Source organism: Hippocampus comes, unplaced genomic scaffold, assembly GCF_001891065.2.
Source record: "Hippocampus comes isolate QL1 unplaced genomic scaffold, H_comes_QL1_v1.1 scaffold149, whole genome shotgun sequence".
Classification (NCBI taxonomy): domain Eukaryota; kingdom Metazoa; phylum Chordata; class Actinopteri; order Syngnathiformes; family Syngnathidae; genus Hippocampus; species Hippocampus comes.
Window position 1 is genome coordinate 489,947 of NW_017805235.1, and position 23,137 is coordinate 513,083.

The following is a 23,137-nucleotide window of genomic DNA, read 5'->3' on the forward strand; positions in this document are numbered from 1 at the left end:
ATGAATAGAAATATACTTGAACGAAATATTCTTATTTTGAAAAAAAATGTTGATTAAAATAAAGCACTTAAAGTATTTTTTTTACAAGACAACCACGCTCAGACGATCGTCAAAGGCTTTTTGCTGAAACGTCATGTTTTACTCCTGGTTCCTAATATCAAAAACCACTGTTATGGAACGATACTTTTTATTTTAGTCTGTCAATAATTTGCTGTGGAAAAAGGTCAACAGATGTCACGTGACGTTTGGTATCCTACCAATCCCATCTCAGCTAGCCTTACAACCATTCAGGAAGCAGGTCTGATTAGCTTATTTTAGATAGCTAAAGATTTATACCGTGCAAACATGGCGTCGGTGAACCCGTTTAATCTGAGTGATTCAGAAGAGGAGAGTGAACGGCGACCCAACGAAACAGTTGACACGGAACGCAGCCCGAGTGACGGGGCGCCGGGACCGCCGCCGGGCATCCCCTTTTCCCCGCCCGCGGACGCCGAGCCTCCGACTCTGCTGCTATCCAGCAACCGAACGAGTCCGAACGGCGAAGGCATCTCGGTCCCTTCCGCGGCCACCGCCGTTATGGCTGTCAACGTCGAGTCGCGAGTGTCGGTGGATGTCATCGCCGCTCAGCTATTGCGTGACCAATACATCCTCACGGCCCTGGAGTTTCACACCGAACTGTTGGAATCGGGCAGGGAGCTCCCGAGGTTGAGGGATTATTTCTCCAACCCGGGTAATTTCGAACGTCAGAGCGGCACTCCACCTGCCAAAGATCAGGGAACTGGACCCGGTGGACCTTTGAGTAAGTAGCTGGACGATGCTCGCTCAGTACTTGCCGTTAGCCTCCTGTGTTAAATTCTAAAGCACACCACACCACAAGCTAGCATTTAGCTTTTAATGTCGATCTTGGACCCAGTCTAGCGTGAGATACCCGCTGTCTACACCTGCCCCTGAAAACTGCAGACATACTGAAGCGCACACGGCTATGTAATAATGCAGTACCAAGTGACAAACCCGTGACAACGCCGTGATAATCACCATTTAATCCGCTTTAAACTCTACAAATAAGGCAACATTTTATTTTACTTGGAGACACCGTGAGGTCAGATATCAAGACTTGGACTACAGTGTCAATGTACAACTACAGCACTTGAACCACAGTCTATTGCACAATATAGATGTCACAAAAGTATATTCTGTATACGGAAATGAAGATTTATTGTACACAGTGCAAAATGTAGTTCAGCGATTATTGATTGTTTTAATGGCAGCAAGGTGATACATAAATGTACAGTTATTGTCAGCCTTTGTGAGAACGATAATTGTTCTACCTAGCACTATATGTCGCTGGCATCGATAGATGTTGCTAGACCTGAACCTGTGAGCACAGCAACATAACAAAGCGAAATGGATCTTGAAAATGGTTCTCCACGTGAAGCATTACACCGCGGACGCAGATGGCACTGGGGACACGGACACATCCCCGTCAGTTTCGTTTCCTTTTCGTCAGTGATTTAGATTGTCACTTCTCTCTCTGTCTGTGTTTCTCTTTGGATATAGATCGAGCAGGCAGCATCAGCACCTTGGACTCTCTGGATTTTGCCCGGTACTCCGATGATGGCAATCGAGAATCAGACGAGCGGGTGGCAGGTAAGATGAACCTTTGCTGTCACAACCGGGAGCCAACAGCCACATCTTGAGTCAGGGAAATAAAACCTGATGTGATAGATGGAATGGAAATGGCTTCATCTAATTTTGCATACCTTATGTTGAGGCTAGATAATTAGACATGTTGACTGGGAACGACCAATAGAACCATTTTCCTAGAGAAAGATGAGCCTGTAAGCACGAGGCCTACAGATCAGCAGTTGAAGACTTTCTTTTGCACTGTAACCTAAGTTGCAGTTACACCAAGGTATTGACGCAAAGGTGTAAAGGTACTGAGGCACAAAGTTTGCCAGTCTCAGGAACCTCCCGCCATTTCCTGTCCACCACCTGTCCCGTTTCCACTCTGAGTTAATATCACTTGGCCACCACTTCAGGCATCGAACTCGTCACAGTGAATTCACTGCATCTTCTGCTCCGTTGTTGCCAAATTGTGAAATCAATTTAGACTACTATTGCAAAAAAGCTCCCGAGCATCCTCATTTGCGGATCAACTTCACTTTTATCACCAGTGTCATGAATTATTCATTCGAAAGCAGTTAAAAATGATGTTTTTTTTCTTGTGCTCAGTCGAAGTGTACGTTTTCACTTTATTGAGTCTCGGTGGTATTTTTGGTACAGGAGCTTTGCCTAACTCCCAATGCGGCTCCATCGTGACACTTTCTATCCTCGTGGCTGGTGTAACAGCTGAGTGTGACTCGCAAGCACCAGTGACTGCTTTAAAGCCGAGCTGTGAGAATGCACGCGGCTTGGCGAGGTGCAAATGTTTTGTATGATGGGTGAATCTGTCTTTGGTTCGTAAATAAAAAACGGTAAGCGTCAATATCATTGCATCTGGCGTGATCCAGCCTTGTAATTGTTTTCCATCTAACGGCTGTATTTTGAGGTCATCCTAATGGGTAGTTTGTGCATCGAAGGTTGCAGAATTGTGGATGGAAAGCTGACAGCTCCATGACACAGTTTGAGTGCTTATTAAAAAGCATGCAGCAGAGATGTTTATTTTTGACGGTAATTGGTTGCATTTCCCAAACGGGTTCCACCCATAACGCCCCCAGCCTGTCCCTTCTACTTCCACCTACCCTCTTTGTAAATATGGCCGCCCACAGCTGTCTGACTCGGGCTTCTCGGGCTTTCTCCTGACGTTGATCAAACCCCAGTTGGTCAATACTGGACAAGACCCTCCATCCAAACTCGTTATTTGTTTCATTCTTCCCCCTTCCCATTCCTGTGGATTGAGTTTTGTGTTGAATTTTGATTGCATCCGGTGCACTCATGACCTGCAACGATGGGTCTTCATGAGGGTGTTACATTCATTTGCTTTGTGTAGCAATGACTCAACATCGTATGCTCTGACCACATTATTAGTGACACCTTAACCATCGAGACATCAGATCCAAGACAGAAGCTATTTAAAAAAAAACAAACATCGTTTTTCAAACATATACCTGAGGTGCATTGCTTTTGTAATCTTTTGGATGATGTGAATAAAAAGCACTGTCAACAGATTGTTTCGCGTCGTTGCAGGTGATCAGTGCACCACAATGCATATCAATGCATTTCCACTCCATCACTTAACCTTTGCTGTGTTTTCTCTCTCTCTCTTTTTTCAATCACAACAACTTTGCGTGTTTTCACCTTCCTTCACTGTTTCTTTCTTTCTTTCTATTTTTGTAACTAATGATTGATCCTAATGTATGTATTTCTTCTGGATGAGAAAGACATCAAACGTGCTTTTCCTCTCATTTTTAATTGAAGTCTAACCTTGCCTGTTGATGTCTAAATATATCAGTTAAAAAGTTATGGTCATTTAAAAATGCCTTTTTTTTTTTTGGTTTCTTTTTTTTTTTAAGTTTAGCACTAGTTTATCAGAACATAAGTTCCGGGATCATTTGAGACATTTTTAAATGCCTCCAACCTTTTGGACTGTAGTGCATTTAATGGTGTTCTTGTCAAAAACATGAAATTGTCTGGGTGACCTCTCACTTTTGATGGAGAGTGGAGTCTAATATCATGCTGTAATTGAGCCTTTTGCACGGGAAATCCTTTGTCAGACAGCTGCAACAAATTGAAATGTTAAAATCCCACGAGCTTCACTTTATTAACTGTACTGTACTTTTGTCATTGGTTGAGCAGACTAATGAAAAAAAAAAACAGTTGCCTGGGGGTAAGGGTTTCCACTAATTGACATCAATTTTTGTTTGCTTTATTCCATGATCCTCTGCTGCATGTGTTTCTCAGATCCATGATTTGCATGCACCCTCTTGTGTTGTTTTATTTCTAGACTCTGAATATATTTGCTGTGTTTTTCACTCCCATCTTTGTTTTATTTGTTTGTTCCCTGTCTTTGTTTGGATGCAATACCTGTGTACGCGTGCGTGAACGTGTGCGTGTGTGTGCCCGTGCTGTCACTCTGTCCAGTGCTGGAGTTTGAGCTACGGAAAGCAAAGGAGACCATTCAGGCTCTGCGCGCCAACTTGACTCAGGCAGCAGGTGTGGCGTACTCTAAAATAAACTTTTCCACCCGAGACCCGAGCCCTTCTCTGTCACTTTCTCTGCTTTTCTTCGAGAGAGAATTCCCGAATAATGTTGAGCCTCCATTTGAACTCATCACACCCCCCCGCCTTTTTTTTTTCTTTCCCACAGAGAACGAAGTGCACTCTCAGGAGAGAAAGAACTTCAAATCAAGCCCTGAAATTCAGGTGGGGATCGTTGAATGTTGGCAAGGTTAAAATCTTCTCCTCTCTACCCAGTGATCAAGACATTGCGAATTTGTCTTTAAAGTCTGGTGAACCTCCGCAGCGTTTAATACTGTAGCTTCTTTCCTCTCTGCCTCAGGAGCCGCTACGCCCGCTGGAGAAAAGAGCCTTAAACTTCCTTGTGAATGAGTATCTCTTGAAAAATGAATACAAACTCTCATCCATCACCTTCTCAGACGAAAATGATGATCAGGTACAGCTCTTTCTTGCAGAAAAACATTTGTTACTTAAATCGAAAATACTATTAATATTCTCCAGCCTTCACTAAATACACCTGCTCAATCTAGTGAGATTTTAGTTTTGAGTTGTCTGTTTTTTTTTAAGCTCTCTCTCCACTGGCAACCAGCCCAGTCTATACCTCGCCTCTCGCTCACCGTCAGATGGGATAAACTCCAGCTCACTCCTCCTAATGAGGATGTAATGCAGTAGAAAATTGATCAATGGATCTGCAATGCTCCACTGTAGCAAGGGGTGCAAAATCAAACCGACATTTTAATCCGAGACCATTTTTAGTGTGTATTCCGATTTTTTTTTTTTTTTTTTAATTCGTGACTTAGTTTGAATGAAAATGAATTGTTTTCATGATCATGATATGTCCTTCTACAGTAATATATTTTAGATCGATCAATGAATAAAACTTTATTGCGCTCCAGACAAAACACGTATGACGTGTGACTCGGCACAAAAGAGCCAGGTGTGGAAACACCAGTCCAAGGAGCTATCTGCACCAAGAGCAGATATCACTCAACTACACTTTATTTATGGAGCCCTCGCTGCATACAAAGCGCTGTACATGGACTGGATGTCAGCCAGACAAAAAGAAAGACTGTTGAAAAAAGTTTGAGTTGTGGACCCTCTCCATCAGTTCATAGGTATAATTCAGAATGGACAACACAACGCTGCTGAAGGCTCAAGAGCCACCTTTTTAAGAGAGCTTTAACAACCGGTAGTATTTATTCATTTCACTAACATAACTTCGATTTTCATTGTTTTATTGTTTTAATTTGCTTCCAGGATTTTGAGCTTTGGGATGACGTTGGCCTCAACGTCCCAAAGCCTCCTGACCTGTTGCAGCTCTACAGAAATTGCGGTTCCTCACTTTCTCCAACGAGGGATGTGGTTGACGTAGCAGTCGGAGCAGATTTTGGCGATCTCATTGGACACTGTGCAGCACAAGATCCCCCACGGAAGCCTGACCTCTCACAACAGGTTTGTTTGATCGTTTTCCCCCTCCAGTTACACAAGGTAACAAATGGAGGGAAAAAAAGTATCCTTTGTTTCTTTCTTTGTTTTGTTTATTGAGCCTATTCTATTCCTTTCATACAGCAACAGGCAGAGATCGTCCAAGAGTTAGAGTACCAAATCAGTCTACTCAACAATGAAAAGGAGAGTCTAGCTGAACAGATGAAGACACTTCAGAGGTTTGTCACTTTGTGTATATTCATTTGACTCCCAACTTAACAGCGATTATATGACTCTTCATCTTTATATGGTCAAAACACATTTGGTTTGCTATCCACCTATCCAACGATTGAAGTTTTTTGGGACCCTATTCAGCTCTTCAAATACTGTTCCAAGATATCACATAATGGTTCCAAAACCCTTTCCGAATAGGAATTGGTTTCAAGGAATTATTTTGAAGTGATACCACATCTCAACTAGGGCTGAAGGCTTATTTGCATTTTGCACCAGTTTGCCTCACGACATCAGAACATTCTGTTTTATGAGTGTGTTATAAGTAACCGTCATCCAGAGTCTCCTTGCCCCCCACAGTGAGATCCAGACACTGAAGCAGACGGTCTCCTCCTCTCCTCCGGCCACTCTTGGCCGTAGCTCGCAGAATACATCGAATCCCGCATCCTCTTGCACCGCCATCACTTCCTCAGCTAACCCACCCTCTGTGGTAAAGTCATTTTAAATTTACCAGACTGAACTTAAGCTACCGAAGCCTTTCACTATATTTTAGAATGGCCCTAAGCACATTGAATCCAACCAGATGTATGCCCTGTCCTCAGCCCCGCGCAGATAACGGACAGTGCCTGGACATCCGGGGTGTACCAGAGCCTCAAAGTGAGCCTCCCTTAACGCAGAATACGCCACAGTCTCAAAATAAGCTTAAAAGTCGACCTCCTGCACATTTTGATCCGCCAAACAGGTGAGTGGTTGTTAATACATCCAGGAAGCTCGAAAAATACAATAAAATATATGCCATATACTCCTCTATATACTGTACGTTTGCTACATGCTCATCTATAAATATGACAGCATAGAGAGATGACATCAGTTCCGTTCCTCCGGCGACATGATAAAACATGTAAAACCAACCAATGAAAAACATTGAGTATGGCAGCAGCTGCACATGCCTTCTTGTGCCACATGACGACGTGTTCTTCCGCCGCTGTGCAAACGAGTCCTGAACCTTCTTGAAGTGAGCCCATGCTGTACTGACTTTTCAGAGCAACTGCTGTGTGTCTAACTGTAACCACTAGATGGCGAGAGTTGTTTAGATGTATTCAGACGTGCAGCTTGAAGAAATTCAGTGCAGGCAACCGTTTGGATGCAGTCATTTATCATGTTTTTTTTTTTTTTTTGTTTGTTTTTTTGTGGAACACAGACTGAATGCACCAGTAATTGGTTTGGGTCTTTTCGTATTTGTGCTAACCCAGGAAGTTATCCCCGGCATTCCAGCAAGCTCTGCTATCCTTCTGCCGAATGTGCTCAGACAGTCGCCTGGGGGCAGAGGTTAATACAGACACACACGTTTTGATGCAGATCCAGTATTCCAAGTAAACTCAGTGTAACATTGCTCTCATCTTCAGGTGTCTCGTATAGCAGAGAGCGAGGAGAGTGTGATGTTAATGCTGGGTCGCTGCCTTCCTCATATCGTCCCAAATGTCCTCCTAGCTAAAAGAGAGGTAAAGCCTGGTCCACCTGCTCATTTTTGTTCCCCCCCTCTTTTTAATCATCATAACACCATGCTTTCTTTTTATTGTTAAATAGATAGGCACACAGCAGCGAATGATCTTGGTGTTTTTTTTTTTTTAATATGTATAATTTTGAAGATTATATCTTACAGCCGATGAAAATCAAAAATCTACCATCACAAGTAATTGAAATATTCAATAAGAAACAACACACACACACACACACACACACACACACACACACATACACACATACTGCTATTTCAGACCAGTTTTGAGTTACTTAATTCTGATAATCACATGCCTCAAACATAAATATGTCATTACTACCTTTCTGCTTATTGATCGATACCCAACTAAAGTGTGCACACTAATTGAAACTATGGATATGCCCTTGCTGATGTGTGTCCATCTATTAAGTGTTTATCACACAGGTGTCACAATTCATTCTGCCTCAACTGCCTTGTCCACCATTCATGTTTGCGCTCCGTTTGCCTTCACTGGCTTTATTTTTTCTTCTTCTCTTTATCGTCTCACTCATTCTCTCACTCTGGTGCATGCCTCTCCTCTAGAGAATGGTTGCACATCTTTGCCAGGTGAGTCCTTCACACGCTCATCTGCACGGTACCTCACACAACCCCAAAAAAGCCATAACGCATGCCTGCTGGCTACAATTGCAGTCTGGCAAGCAAGGGTGGAACTGGTGAAGGTCGCAATCTGAAATTTCTGCGTTACCATGATTGACAAATTGAAATCCAATTTAAATAATGCATTTTTTTTCTTCTTCTTGAAAGTTTCGATGCTGATGTAGTGGTACACTCGCCCGACTCGTGCGCGGGCAGCGTGGGAGCGGTTCCCTCTCGGCGACCGTGTGAATGTGGCTGTGTATTATGGTTCTTTGTCTCGATATGTGTCTTGTTCCTGACTGGCGAACAGTTGAGGGGTTATTCCGCCTTTTGCCCGAAGTCAGCGGGGATAGGCGGCTCCAGCAACTCTCGCGACCCTCTTCAGGAGAAGCGATGTTGAAAGTGGATGGATGGATTCTTCAAAGGGAATCAAGCTTCCACTTTAGTTGCTCCATTTTAATTGTCACTTGATTCCAGTCGCGCTGTGTCTGAAGTGTACCCTTGAGTCAAATTTTTGCGTGCAACACAAAGCAAAAACATCGACCAAGTGACAGCTTGCTACTCCAAAAATTCTGAAGTTTAGGCGCTTACAAGTCATGGTATTACAGTACTTACTATCGTGTCACTTTTGGTTGGATACTTTTTCCTGAAGATTCTGGCATGAAATGTACATTCCATTACTAGGTGATAAGAATATATCACTATGAGCTGCAATAAGAGTATCCGGATTTCATTTAAAAAAAAGAAAAAATGAGCAGTGCTTGCTTTTTGTTTGTATGTATTGAATACATTGTCCACCTCTGCTTGCCAGCCTTATTCATTGTCTTCTCTCATGTATTATTTTGCATTGTAGGAAATTAATGGATGAGAATTACAGCCCTAAGATGCCATTTTAACCCGTGTTCATCTGTTTTAAACCAAATGTATTCCTCAAAGATCCCCTTTGCTTCAGCTTTAATCAACTCAAGTTTTTATTTCGGTTCTTTTTATATATATTTTTTTTAAACTACCCACACTTCACAGCATTTTCACACGAATAATTAGAAACATTTTCTGTGCTGCCATTTGGTACGGACAATGGATGGCCGGATGGATGGCTAGAATGTGCTTTAATGCGTAGGATGTTTTAGGAATGTTATTTGCTTTCTGCGGCGCAGTTGATGTACATTGTTTGCGCTGTTGCGCGAAAGGCATGCGGGCAGGTTGTGTTCACAACATGACTGTGAACATTAATTGTGCACCCAGTGTTGAAACCCAATAGGAGCTCAGTCATGTTGGAGTTGTTCACACTTGGCCTGCTTTGCATATATTGCCACGGTGGTGTTGTTTTAGTCAACCACCAACAGTTCAAGAGAATTTAATCTCTTTGTGAAATCAAGAACAACAAACCGAAGTGCAAGAATAGCATGCATCAGAACACCGAGGGGTCTGTTTTGAGACACGTGGACTTTGTACGAAGTCCGTTAGAGCCATTAGCCATGACACGCACGCACGCACACACATACCGGTTGCAGCTCGAATCTCCTTCCTCTACAAGGAGGAGACACACCTTCATTTGTTAGATTGTGACACTTAAAGAACAAAAGGTGTTTGAAACGGAGCAATGTTGTTTTGAAACGCTGCCGGCCACCTGGCTACACTTATCAGTCTTGGTAAATCATTAAAGAAAATGTTTTTTCCCCATTTGAATGATCTCTAACGTGCTACCATTGTCCCAATAAAATGCTTGTCTACTTTCCTTCATTTGTTTTGTGCAACAAGAACTCCTCAAAACCACTTGCAGAGATGACACAGTTGAGATCAAATGCAGATGCTTGTTTGGTAAACATGCATGCAACGTTGATAAGGTGATAATTGAGAGTGCCAATTTGATTGTATAAATCAAGCTGATGCCAGACACACTTGCACTTGGTCCTGTGCTGCATAAAAGCCGTTCATTAATTAGCAGCTGATCCTATTTGAAAAGCCCGGGGTATTAACGTGATTGAAATTGATGCTCATTGCTATTTTTGTGTCTTTGTGTATGTGTCACGAAACACTTAAAATGAATGTTGGTTGTTTTGGTTTTGTTTTTTTTTGATTGGGTTGGGCCAGTGTGACTCATCTTAGCCTATCTTTACCCATATTCTCTCCATTAATCCAGAAGGGTGTCGGGGTTTTGTAAACTGTTCCAGCGTGGCGGCAGGAAAACTATCATATGCTCCTGGAAAAAAAACACATTTATAACACAGCATGCACTCTAATTTGTGTGTGTGTGTGTGTGTGTGTGTGTGTGTGTGTGTGTGTGTGTGTGTGTGTGTGTGTGTGTGTGTGTGTGTGTGTGTGTGTGTGTGGATGAGTGTGTGTGCATGTGTCTGTGGCGGGAATGCCGGGTTCACCACGGGTTTGGCCATGGAAGCCTTGCATCAAATACAGATTTTTGCTCTGCCTGGAAGGTCCATGAACTCTGTCTGAACTCTTCGAAAGGGCAGTTTTTTTGTTTGATTTTTTTTTTAAGCAAGGGAACGAGGGTGTTACGTCGTTGGCTTCTTGGAGACATTACCGCAACAAATGAGAAAGTCTAATACCATTAAGGTACTGTGGGTTCATGTTTTCCCAGTTTGCTCGTAAGGCTGTGTTTATTTTCCCCAACTGCCCATTTTCACACCTTTATTAATGGCTTCTTGACTGCCATTTCCCTCCATGTCCCTTACTCGAAAGTCATTGACAAGTGTAACACAAGCTTCCGCTTTTTTCTCCATTTTATGCTTCAGGAGCTGATCCCTCTCATCCTGTGTACCGCCTGCCTTCACCCAGAGTCCAGAGAGAGAGACCAGCTTCTTCACATCCTTTTTAACTTAATCAAGAGACCAGATGATGAACAGAGGTGTGCACACTGTGATGCATGTGGAAGGTCCTTGCACAAATGTGTCAAGATCTGTGAATTTGATGCGGTATTGTTTCTGTTTTTCTTCAAGACAAATGATCTTGACGGGATGTGTTGCCTTTGCGAGGCACGTGGGTCCCACGCGTGTTGAGGCAGAGCTTCTTCCGCAATGCTGGGAGCAGGTACGCGTCACATAGCCATGCAAATAGATTTCCCAGATTTCCCCATCTGGCTGTCCTGCGCTTAAGTGATGCGGGCTCGGGGGTTGACGTCAACCTGCAATGTCGTCGCCTACCGACGTAGCAACAGGGGCGTTACAGAAGTGAAATGCCACCACTCATGACCGGAGTGTGAGGTTAAGCTTTAAGGAAACTACTGATGAGCAGTTCACCATTTTACTTGAGCAATATTATTGTAGGCTATAACAAAAATATTTTTAAAAAGTTACCTTTTGCTTTTGATAATAAATGAATATAGAAAGAACAGCATACATTTTTTTTAGCACCAGCAACACATTTGTGATAAAGTAAAATTCCATGGCAACAACTGCAGCCTACCATTGTGTAGGCTGAGAAAGGCGACTGGAGGTTGCATATCCGGGGTCAGTGTATTGATGCTTGTCAACTTTGTTTCCTTTCTGCTTTCTCTGTTGTGTTTTGCCTTCTCTTCCTCTCTGTCCTAATTGTATGCACCGATACCCTCCTTTTTCAGATTAACCATAAATATCCAGAGAGAAGACTTCTTGTGGCAGAGTCTTGTGGAGCCTTAGCGCCGTACTTCCCTGTAAGTTGTCTTTTGTATCGAGCGAATAACAGTCAATGGAACAGTTGGAGGGGGGGATACATACATTAAAATGCCTGCTTTTGATTCTGTTTCCACAGAAGGAAATTCGAAGTTCGCTTGTGTTGTCCATGTTGCAGCAAATGCTTGCCGAGGACAAGGCTGACATGGTCAGAGAGGCTGTGGTCAAGAGTCTTGGAATTATCATGGGTTACATAGATGATGCTAACAAATACTCCCAGGTATTTATTTGCAGGGGAAAATCCAGTTTGCTTTGTTCGCCCTCTCCATTGCCTCTGGGTTTCAGATAAATATACCCTTAAAATAACATGAACTGCAAATACTACTTTTAATTTAACTCAATGTGGACAAAGGTATTGGTACATCAGGCTGCGCGTCGAAGATTTAGAAAAGTTTCTCAAAGGTTTCGGAGGGTGTGTGTGTGTGGTGGGGGGGGGGGGGGTTCTCGAGTGTTTTCGAGTGGTCCCACAAATTAAAAGCATAGAATTGTCCCAAATGCCTTGGCGACAAGGAAAATTAAGTGAGCTCTAAGGAGTTAAGCACCACTCTTGACTGATGAGTGAATTGGAGGAATTTCCTTAGAAAAGGTATTTGTCTAACGGTGTTCAAAATTCAATTTGTTTGTTTTTCTTTTGCCGGTTTGTGTCATTTTCTTCAGGGTTTTGAGTTGATGCTGCTGTCACTCGGCGACCCTTCAGAGAGGGTAGTCAGTGCCGTCCACCAGGTCTTCATCCCCGCATTCGCTGCCTGGACAACAGAATTAGGAACCCTTTACACGTCCCTCATCCCTTCTCTCTTGGCACGTATAGAGAAGCTCTTCATGGTGCGTGGTAACCTGCTTACTTTTTTTTTATCCTGCCGTTGATTGAAGCAGACTCCTTTACTCCTGCTCTGATAGTCCATTTTCCCCGTTTTTGTAGCAGGGGGAACATGGCCTGGATGAGCACAAGCTGCACGTGTTCCTGTCAGCCCTGCAGAGTCTGACCCCTCCCCTTTTTGCTGTGGTGCTGCAGAACGCGCCCTTCACCAGCCGAGCCAAACTCCACGGGGACATACCTGCAATAGAGGGTACAGGATGAAACTTCAGCCTGTTGGTCTCTTGTTTCAGCTTTGTGTTCAGTGGCTGTTAGCGTGTATTTGCCATTGTAGTGACTCGCTTCCCAAGGCCGGCTTCCCCACTCCAGGATGTGGCCACCATCATCGGCAGCAGGGAGATGCTGAGTGCCTTGCTCCTTCTCTACGACCACCAACTAGAGCATGAAGGGACCACCGGATGGGAAAGCTTGCTTTGGGTGGTCAACCAGCTGTGAGACGCACACACACACACACACACACACACACACCGTAAATGTATTCAGACATCAAATTCATTCATTCCCTTTTTTTATGCTACCTCTGAAGGCTTCCTCAGCTCATAGAGATCGTGGGTCGCATCAACGTGACCTCGTCCGCCTGCGTTCATGAGTTCTCACGCTTTTTTTGGAGGTTCTGTCGAACCTTTGGCAAAGTTTTTACCAACACCAAGGTGAATCAGATCTTTATCCAAATGCTGACCCGTTAAAGTCTTTTCAGTTCACCGTGTCGCATTTTAAGCACTTGCCCTCGGTGATGTTGATGCATCTCATCATTTCATATCATGTCTTTCTAATTCATGTTATTGCTTGTTTTTTGTTGATCACAATGACATTTTGCAGGTTAAACCTCAATTCCAAGAAATTCTTCGCTTGTCTGAAGAGAATGTTGGTAAGGGTGCAACAATGCAATTGCTGCCATATTAAAGTGAGGCTATCTTGATCGTTCCTCTTTAAGCAGAACGCTGTGACAACTTGGAACTGATTTTTCAATAGTTCTTGACCTAGATTGTTTCTGTTTCACCCTCAATAGATGCTTCATCTGGCAACGGTCTTCTTACAAAAGCCACCGTCCCCATCTACGCCACGGGAGTCCTGACTTGTTATAACCAGGTAGCATGACAGTCTTTTCCACTCTATTTGCCAAGAAGTCATGTAGTGGTGGGGAAACTTCATTTCACATCAAATCGAGTGAACCATTAAGTCGGTACTGTGATTTTGTCATACTCTCGAAAGGAAGAGGACCGCAAGTTGTTGGTGGGTTTCTTAGAGGATGTTATGACAACCCTGTCTTTGTCCCACGCACCTCTCGACAGCCTGAAAGCTTCCTTTGTGGAGCTGGGGTGAGACGCACACCTGCACACCCACAGACAGATTGCCCAGGAATTCAAATGACTCAGAATTTTGTTGATTTCAGTGCTAATCCAGTGTACCATGAGTTACTGCTCACTGTTCTTTGGTATGGAGTAGTCCACACCTCTGCATTGGTCCGCTGTACCTCAGCACGGATGTTTGAGGTAAAGAAAGAAAAAAAAGTCTTAAGAAAAGTGTCAATTGTGGATTAGCAACTCCCTATGCATGCCTTTTGGTTTGTTGATAACGCGTAAGCAAAAGTGCATTGTATAACTGGTGTCCAATTCGCTAACAATGTTGTTGAATAATTTTCACCCAGAATGTTTAGTAATCCATTCAAGTCTAAGCCATTTTGCTGCACGCGTTCTGGCTTTGCTCGCGATTGCTGCTGTTTAAACTGCATTTCATGTTGCGCAACAATCGCAAATGCCGTAAACGTAACTCCGATCGTGATGGCGAGCGCCTGGATTCCACTGTATTTAGCACCTCCAAGTTCTGTTCAAGCATTTTACTGCTCTCAAACCTCACCACATAAATATCTGCATCTGTCAGTAAAATGTGAAAGTCAGCAAAAGAGTTTTGGAAAGTCTAATTGGACTCGCGTTCTTCCCAGTTTCGGCACTTCAGGTCATTCAGGAAACTTAATACTGCATTTGTTTTGAAAAGTAGCTGCCTGTTACCCCCCCCCCCCCCCCCCCCCCCCCACCCCCCAATGCAGTTCAATTGTACTTTTGCCAGGCGTCTGGCAGTGAAGTGCTGAGCGAAGCTATTTAATGAAACCGAAACAAATTGCATCTACCTGTCCAAAAAGGTGTGCATTTGGTGAGAATGTGCCGTACAGTTCTAACAGTGGAACCGGGCCTTGCTTGAATGTAAACTTGTGGAAGGAGGAGTGCTCAGCTGAATCTCTGTTCCCCTCTTTATTTTATTTTATTTAATTTATTTATTTTGTTGTGAAGTACTTCCCCCGTTCTCCACGCACACGCCTCACTGTCACCATCCCCTTTTGTGTAACAGTCCGCCATTGTCCACATAACTATGTGTTGTTATGTGTCGGTCAACCACAGATCCTGGATCAGATTACGTTATTGTCCACTATTTTGGAACGGAGAGTGGATTCGATCTGCTTCTGGAGTCTGTCCTCAAACCCCACTGATTAACATTTAGTGTAACAGCGTTTGTGCAATATTTCGCCATATTCTCTGCGAGGTGTTAATCGTGACTTTGGAAGAGCCTCGCTTGCTTTCTGTTTGTTGCTCCTTGTTTTTTTGATTTTCCCTCTTTCTTTGCATTATTTCACTATATTATTGATTATTTTCTCTCTATCTAACGGCGGTGTCGCTTACACTTGTCCCATGCACCGCCTTCCTCTGTGGCATCACGTCTGGCTCTGTCCAACCCGAACAGCTGTTGGTGAAGGGGGTGAATGAGACGCTGGTCGCTCAGAGAGTGGTGCCGGCTCTCATCACACTGTCCTCCGACCCTGAAATGTAAGTGGATCAGCAATAACAACAGTAACAGTTAACTGCGCAGCGTCTCCCCCCACCCCCACACACCTTCTCGTTGCCACCTGACAGCCATCACACTGCAGCAGTCAGCCTATCAGGAGCGACAACATCAATCTGTAATCTCTTATCATGATGCTATTGGCTTTCCTTGCTTGGATTAACTTACAACGTTTGTATGGAGTTGCACCTGCATAGGATCAGGCTGAGCAATGTCTTTCATCGTCCTGTCAGTTGACATGGCTCGTCTGGCTTGTGTGTTTGCACGCTGCCTAAATTGCACAAGCCCAGCATGCGTCGCGTCTCCTCTCACCCCACTCCATTGAGGCTGAGGCCCTCCTCCTGACCAAACCCTCAGCTAGCGGCAGGTTTTCACCCGCGATGTTCTCCATTTTTTTTCTCCCCGTTTTCTCTCTTTTGTCTTATCCCTGCTATCTTCTGTTATCACCTCCCCTACCTTCTCTTTCTCCCCCCGCCCCCTCCTCCTCTCTCATCTCTGTGGTGGGTTTACAGTTGATTCTCCGAGGCATGAGTGAAGCGTTAGTAGACCGCCGGGCGGCTCCGGCCCTTATAACTCTATGCAATGGGCCTGAATTGTGAGTCAATCGGCGACAGAACACCTCCCTGTGAACTCTTCTTACAGGCTGCCTTCAAGCGGCGTCAAAAAGCATCTTTTGTCGCGCTCACCGCTCATAGTCAGCGGCTGCAAATGTTAAGCTGCAAATATGGCCTCATCCTGCCCAACCGGAATCATGAAGGGGAAGTCTGCCAACATCCGGCCTTGAATACTGAGCTTGGCCGGACTAAAATACTAATTGGCTACGGACCGAGTTCATGAATTTATTTTGTCACATCCAAATTTTAAAGAATAAGATGAGCAAGTGAGCGATCGCGCTGTTGGAATGCAGCCTGTTTCATCACATGGTTCTCTCTACTGGTGCACACTCATCAAACATTTTCAATTCTTTTTCATAGCGCAATGAATCAACATAATTAGGGTTCATAGAAGTGAGGTCATTCTAAGTTGATCTTTTGCTATATAAATGATATACAATTGTATATCAGCCTCCATCAACATCAACAGAGTTGTTGTACCTTAAACTTGAATATGGAAGTGAAATGCCTTCGTGCTTACTTTTGAGGTTTTAAAGCGCTTGTTACCTCAGAAAGTGGGCATGTATTAGAGCCACACGAAAATAACATTTCTGATAGTAGATATTTCCTAAAACGTGATCTAACAGATGATTGTGAAACATCACGTGAGTAACGTGACAAGATATTACAGTACTTCATATGGTCACAATTCTTTTCTCATGATGTTATATCTAGCAAATATGTGACTTTTATATTATTCATAACTGAACGCGCAATGACATGACTTCTCTTTTATTTTGTCGCATTTTAGTGCGGTGCTTTTTATGATAGATTCCATTCGGGTCCAAAGTAAGCAGAGTTAGCAAACTGCTCTAAACGTAGTGTTATTCTTTTTTTTGTTCATTGATGTCGCACCTGCCTGGAAGCTACTTTACTACCCAAGAGTTTTCGTTTCCTTTTATGATGAATCGCATAAACATTTAACTTCTCAACCGGATCAGCAAAATGTTCGAAACCCTGTAAAATTCAACATGCAGCCATCAGCAGAATGTGTCGAAAATGTTTAGTTTATGCAGCTGGGATCAGCAGTTTCTTTCAGGCCTGCTTTGATTATGACAGCATCGGTATAATTTCAAAGCCTCTGCTCACGGAGTCGTGTGTTTCGGTGCGTCGGTGCCTTCAATTCTTGTTTGCCATTGCAATGGTCAAGACCTACACGACGCGGCACGCTGGTTACGAATAGTCACCCTACCTTTTTATGTCGCTCTCCTGCTGTGTTTAGCTCTGTGAGGATATCCACAATTCCTGCCTTTGGTACCATCATGGAGACCGTGACGCAGAAAGAGGTAAGGAGTCCAAAGTATCTCCAGAACGGTCCGCAAAATGAGACGTACTTGAAGAAACGCCAATGGTTTGTTTGCGTGTCTTTTAGCTGCTGGAGCGTGTCAAGATGCAGCTAGCATCTTTCCTGGAGGACCCTCAGTATCAAGATCAGCACTCTTTGCATATGGAGATCATCAGGACGTTCGGACGCGTCGGACCCAACGCCGAGCCTCGCTTCAGAGACGAGTGTATGTGAAATGATGAGAACAAAAGAAAACCCCACCAATGTCGAGAATGTTGTTCACCCGCCGTTTGTGCTCCTTGGTCCAGTCGTCCTGCCGCACCTGCACAAACTGGCTCAGGCAAACAACAGCCAAGCGGTGGAGAGCAAGAGGATCGACATCGCCACCCAGCTGTTCGAGGCCTACAGCGCCCTGTCCTGCTGCTGTATCCTTTTTCGCCACCGCTGCGTGTTTGGGGTCACTTCACGTTTAGCCGCGCTGGTCTGATAGTGCCCTTGATCCTCGCGGCACGCATCAAGCGTGGCCCCCGGCTTGTGGTCCGGCGATGTGTGTGTTTTGGCAGCGGTCTTCTGTCGTTTGGCAGCAAGCGAAAGAAAGAGAAAATAACTTTGCACCCAACCCCTCCCTATTTTGGGGACGAGACGTAATTACAAGGTTGGTTAAGCGAAGGAGAGCATGAGGGAGGGAGGCTTCAAGAGCGTGAGAGAATAGCAAACGAACATCGGCTTCGGCGCTCGGGTCCGTTTACCCACAATCTTTTCCATTGCGGCCCCGACGTCCCTCCCTGCTGTTCTCCCGCTACCTCTCTTTGCTGCACGCGCTCTTCTGTCTGCCGCGTCTCCCCTGGGAGCCCCACCCCGTCCCGGCGCGCACATCGGCAGCAACGCCACCGGTCGGAGGTTCGTTCCTGCGGGTCATCGTCAGGCTGTCATTTCACAGCGCAGGCCCAGTTCAAATGTATGGTGCTAACCTCAGAGGCTTGACCTCCCACGCCACTGCTCTCTCTTTTCATCAGCACCCCCAGCCTCTGAAATTGAACATTCGCATCAGGACAAAAGTAGAGGATATCTGTCTGCACGCGCTTGGTGTCGCCGGCGCAGACGGCCGGTCGTGATGATGGATTGTTTGCCGCCGTTGTCCGTAACTTAAACTTGTTAAAAAGGAAAAGGCGCGGCCTCCTGAAGCGGACCCGCCCTCGAACTAAGCCTCGGCTGCGGCTCTCATTCAAGTGAATGGGACCGTGTGCTCGTGAAAATGTTCAATCAGTAATATTGTTTTAAAAGTTGAAACACGCTGCTTCTACGCTAGTGTATTTCAATGCGGCTTTCAACATTGGCTTAATTTATTGTCCTAATTTGGCAGTATCAGACGGATGAAAGTGACGCGAATGAAATAGCGGGCCGATAAATATCCTGCATCCCAAATTGTATTTCGCTGTCATAAATGGTGATAAGTCTGAAAAAAAAATGTGTTCCCCCGGTCCTTAACCTCACATGCACAGTCATATCTGAGGAGGTGATGATCAACCACTTCCTGCCGGGCCTCAGGTGTCTCCGGGCCGACATGGAGCAGCTCTCCCCAGAGCACGAGGTCCGTAGACGGCTCACACGCACATTCAACTTCCCACACGGTCAAGTGGGTGACCCTGTGACACTCCACCTGAAGTGCTTCGAAACGCCAACTGCTTTTTATTTGTGTCTCCAAATCTCACGCGAGTCCTTTTCATGTGAGCCTTTTTCCCAAGGTGACTAATAATCAGCTGCCTCTTGAGTCTTGAGAATTTCTTTCCAGACCGTCGCCTATTAAGGAACCTACTAACATACAAATAAATACCTCCTTAACGTCATCATCATCCCTGTGTGTCATGTTTTTTTTTTTCCCCTCCCTCCAGGTGATTCTGAGCTCGATGGTGAAAGAGTGTGAGCTCAAGGTGGAGAACAGAGGAATGGGAGATGCGCAAGGGTGAGAAGAATGACGATCTTGTCTTGTGTTGTTCAATTTCGGTTTATGTTTCCACCGTAGAAATCGATCGCTGTTGTGAACTCAGGCCCCCTTGTTGGACACTTAAATGATCAAAAATTATAAATGCAATTATTTGATTCCAACAACATTTTGTGTCTCTCGCGTGTCTTCAACGCATGAGTTGTTTTATTTTGTTGAAATCACTTTCATCCACTTTTGAGTTTAGGCAAGAAAACACAAGATAAGCACTTTTCAGTAATGGGTGAGGCAGTAGCAGAAGCTTGTAACTGCTCCTTCCAAAGGGTGAAGTCATTGAGCTGTTTGACCGTAAAACATCCGTACTGGCCATCGAGCGTCCTTAGCCACTCGCAACGCATTTAGGCTGCAGCACGCTCATATTTATATTCAGGCCAAAAGTCACGATATTGTAGGTCAATGCAAATGCGCTACAAAGCGAAGCTTGACTCTGCTTTTCTTGTTGTGGTTGGTAGCTCCGTGTCCATCGCATCCAGTTTGGTGGGCGAGGATGCCAAGACCAAGTTCCTGAGCAAGATGGGTCAGCTGACCACGTCGGGCGCCATGTTGGCCAACGTTTTTCAGAGGAAGAAGTGAGCAGCGTTCGGCGAGGCTCACCTCACCTCACCGCAACGTCTGACGACGCTCCCAAGTAGATGACGACCGATCAAATGTGACGTGCATTTCTGAGAGCGTTGACTTGCTTTTTTCCCCTCAGTCAAGTGTTTGTTTGACATCTTAAATTTATGAGAAGAAGCGCCGCAGAGGACAAAAGTCCGGTATTCCATGAGAAGTGGGACGTCTTTTCTGGACATTTCAGGACGACGTGAAGGCATCGCTGGCACGCTATGAACATTGGAGGTACCTGTCACCTCTGATTTTTACCAGGTGTCATTTTGGATGGAACGAATACCGGTATTAAGCATGTCCGGAGCAAAATGGCAATCCTTAAAGTGACTACAAATGTTTGCGTGTGTGCGCGTGCGGATGTGGTTCCGAAACATCGCCTACTTGGAGTTCTAAATAATCGTCTTGCCTTTGTTTCCTCAAAAGTCTGTCTCTGCTGTCCGTTTGATAGCTTCTGTTTTATAACTTATTTATATCTTATTGAAGAACACACTTTATTTCCAGCTTCCAAAGAAATTTGCACTTCATTATTTTGTTCTTACATATCTTTATGTTCTGATGCACATTCAGATTGATCACTACAGTTTTTTTTGGTTTTTTTTGTCGTTGGAGTTGGTTGACTGTAATTTGGGTGCATTATGTCCTGTCTTTCTGGTTGAATAGTGGATGTTTCATTAGGTAAGCTCGGGTGGAAAACGTAAATAACTACCATACATTGAACTGAGTGGTTGGTACTGATGTATACTTGGAATCTGTGTCTTGGTCTAATAAAAGGTCATTTGCGGATTTACATGCGCACTCGTCAATTATGCATGTGAGTACAAAGGAAAAAGTGCTTTATGGCTCAAAGTGGCGACAGGTGTTAAAGGCAATAAAAAGTCATCGGACAGACAAACAGACGACCTTGGCGGCCCAGCCCCTCATAGCCTCACTTTGATGTGCACTCATTGCAACAAAGCAAAGTCCGCCAACTGGGGCATTCCCAACTGTTTCCTTCAAAACTTAACTGAAAAAGAACTCTTGGGTATTTAGGACAACAGTCCTGATGAATGTAACCTTCAAAGTATGGATGGATATCATCCGAAAAGTCATCGCTTTGTGATCAGTTTTGTCTCCAGAAATCACCAACTTTGGGGATTTTGAATATTCGTGGACCAGCTTCAACACCTGTCTTCATGGTGCTGGTCACTTCTAACCTCGTGGCTGTTCACCGCAAAAGCATTGACTGGCCTGATACCTAATGGTCACTTCCAACCGATTGACTTGAAAGAATCCACAACCCTTCTAAAATGAAAGAATTTAAATCAGTCTCATTTAAAAAGCACCGCTGATGCAAACAAAGGCACCCAAATACTGTATAGCGGCGACAGGGGACCCCTGTTGCATGCTGACATGCAACATTGGGCACCACTTTAGCAAAAATTTGGGGACGGAACTAACATGGCGAAAAACAGTTGAGCACTACAGCGCCACAGTTGAGAAATTCCGATACAGTTGTTGTACATTTTCAGCAATTATCTGCGAACAGGTTCAGCATCACGTATTTGGAAAGAAATCTCTGAATTCACACTATGGGATCTTTCACAGTTGTTCATGTTTTTTACAACGTTGCCACCTGCATTCATTGACATTTTATAATGTCACTCGGTTCATAACGTCACAGATTTAATGCATTTTTTGTGTTACTGCCGTGTTTTTCTTCTGCAACTAAGAAAAATAAAAAGGTTTTTTAGGGATGTTTTTGGCTGAAAAGCCCAAAAAATAAATAAACCTTCTCTACAGGATGACGTTTTTAATTCTGTCGAGCAAGCCCAGGAGCTAACATGTCATTGCTGATGTCATGCATTTATAACATTTTACGCTCCAGGGGGGGAAAAAAAAGCATTTCGGTGAATATTTTCAAATTTAAGAATTGTAGTTGGTGGGGGGGGGGGGGCACAGTTGTGCAAACATAGCCATAGCGGTTGATGATTACGCAAGTCGAGAACCGGTCATTTATAAAGTATTTGCATATTCAAGCTAATATGCAACTTTTCTTCCTGATAACTGTGCAGGTGGACAAATAATTGATATGGATCAGTTGCGAGGGTGAGCTCGGAGCCTTTTTATGTGTTCCGCTGCAAGCTTCCATTCCTGTCCCGCCTGATTCACGATTGTTCTTGGCGGCCGGTGTGCCTCTGCCTCCCAGAAGAGGCGAGGCCATGCAAATACGCGCGGACCTTTGGGTGCACGTCCAAGTCGGCACCTCTTACTCACAGCAGTGACTTGGGTGACTCACGGGTCATGTCTGTTTCCAGAACCAGTGGAAGCAATAATACTGCTGGAAGGCCACTGAAGGAAGCTCAATTTTCTTCATCAGCAACATTCTTGCGTTAGTGTGCGCTGTTTGCATTTTTTGATGAACCTTTGATTAGTTCAAAGTGACGCCAAAACCAATGCGACCAAACACGCTTACGGAGCTCAAAAGTATGTGCTGTTTCTACAGGTCATTTTGAAGTGAGAAGCTCATTAAACAGCATGCCGTCTGCTTGCACTTAGTGCGCGTTTGCGTGTGGCAAAACAAGCCGGGCTTTGATTCCTGTACAGTTTGAGTTTTATTGGCGCAGGCAGGGGAACTGTGGGCATATTTGTTGTACGTTCGGCGTCCGTTTAGGGTTGCTTGGGGTGAGGACAGAAAAAAAAAAAACAGTCAGAGCTGGATCTTAATTGCTACTGTGCAGGCTGCAGCGGCCCAACCACAAAACTGCATTTGTCAACATTTTTTACGGGGTTGGAAAAAAAAATGAGCGTGTGTGCGCGCGTGTGCGTGCGCGTTGAAACCTGGCTTTGTTTAAAATACTTCATCATTCTTCTGTGCTGCACTTTTAACAAACCTACAGTATTCCTCTTCATAGCAGCTCGTAAAAGTAATAGAGTATACTGTATTTTTAGCTGCCGTAGTTAATGGTTCCCCTTTTTTCCTTCTTCCTTCCCCCTCTATTATCCTTCGACATTGTTTTAACATTTGCATAACTGTCATTTTGCAATGATCCGACAATCTTGGCATGCCAAGAGTGAGCCACAACTAGTTTGACATGCAAATGATGTGGCTGGATTGTAATATTTCATTCAAGGCTGGTTTCTCAAGAGTGAGGGGCATCATCAGCTTCCCGTAGCCGGCGACTATACTGGTGCACTTAAATTCCAGTATGATAATTGTTTGAAAATAGCTGAGTGGTACATGCCACTCACCAGGCGTATGCACAGACA

At 44.4% G+C, this 23,137-nt stretch overlaps 1 protein-coding gene across 7 annotated transcripts; it reads left to right on the plus strand.

The window, feature by feature from the left end:
• Window positions 1-137: 137 nt before the first annotated feature.
• Window positions 138-20,678, plus strand: relch (RAB11 binding and LisH domain, coiled-coil and HEAT repeat containing). Of its 7 annotated transcripts, none has more exons than XM_019869421.1 (31): window positions 142-799; window positions 1,558-1,647; window positions 4,081-4,152; window positions 4,306-4,361; window positions 4,498-4,611; window positions 5,433-5,627; window positions 5,745-5,839; window positions 6,192-6,321; window positions 6,434-6,573; window positions 7,085-7,160; window positions 7,238-7,333; window positions 7,915-7,938; window positions 10,722-10,834; window positions 10,926-11,016; window positions 11,546-11,617; window positions 11,716-11,856; window positions 12,294-12,458; window positions 12,556-12,703; window positions 12,785-12,941; window positions 13,037-13,160; window positions 13,330-13,378; window positions 13,520-13,599; window positions 13,723-13,829; window positions 13,904-14,003; window positions 15,858-15,940; window positions 17,221-17,284; window positions 17,371-17,509; window positions 17,592-17,708; window positions 18,786-18,874; window positions 19,176-19,246; window positions 19,738-20,678. In XM_019869421.1, exons 1-31 carry the CDS (start codon window positions 346-348, stop codon window positions 19,856-19,858), a joined length of 3,573 nt encoding a protein of 1,190 aa, XP_019724980.1. In that variant the 5' UTR covers window positions 142-345; the 3' UTR covers window positions 19,859-20,678. The 7 variants fall into 7 exon arrangements, 6 of the variants coding, with proteins under 6 accessions (XP_019724984.1, XP_019724980.1, XP_019724979.1 ...); XM_019869420.1 differs by lacking the exon at window positions 15,858-15,940 and adding an exon at window positions 15,247-15,329 and having other exon boundaries at window positions 144-799; XM_019869424.1 differs by lacking the exon at window positions 7,915-7,938 and having other exon boundaries at window positions 144-799.
• The last annotated feature ends 2,459 nt before the right edge of the window (window positions 20,679-23,137 follow it).

Bases quoted from the DNA above. Each gene is read 5' to 3' on its own strand.
- relch (XM_019869421.1), top strand. From the start codon at position 346: ATGGCGTCGGTGAACCCGTTTAATCTGAGTGATTCAGAAGAGGAGAGT. The intron at 5,840-6,191 runs GTTTGTCACTTT...TGCCCCCCACAG, and splicing joins CAGATGAAGACACTTCAGAG to TGAGATCCAGACACTGAAGC. The intron at 10,835-10,925 runs GTGTGCACACTG...TTTTTCTTCAAG, and splicing joins AGACCAGATGATGAACAGAG to ACAAATGATCTTGACGGGAT.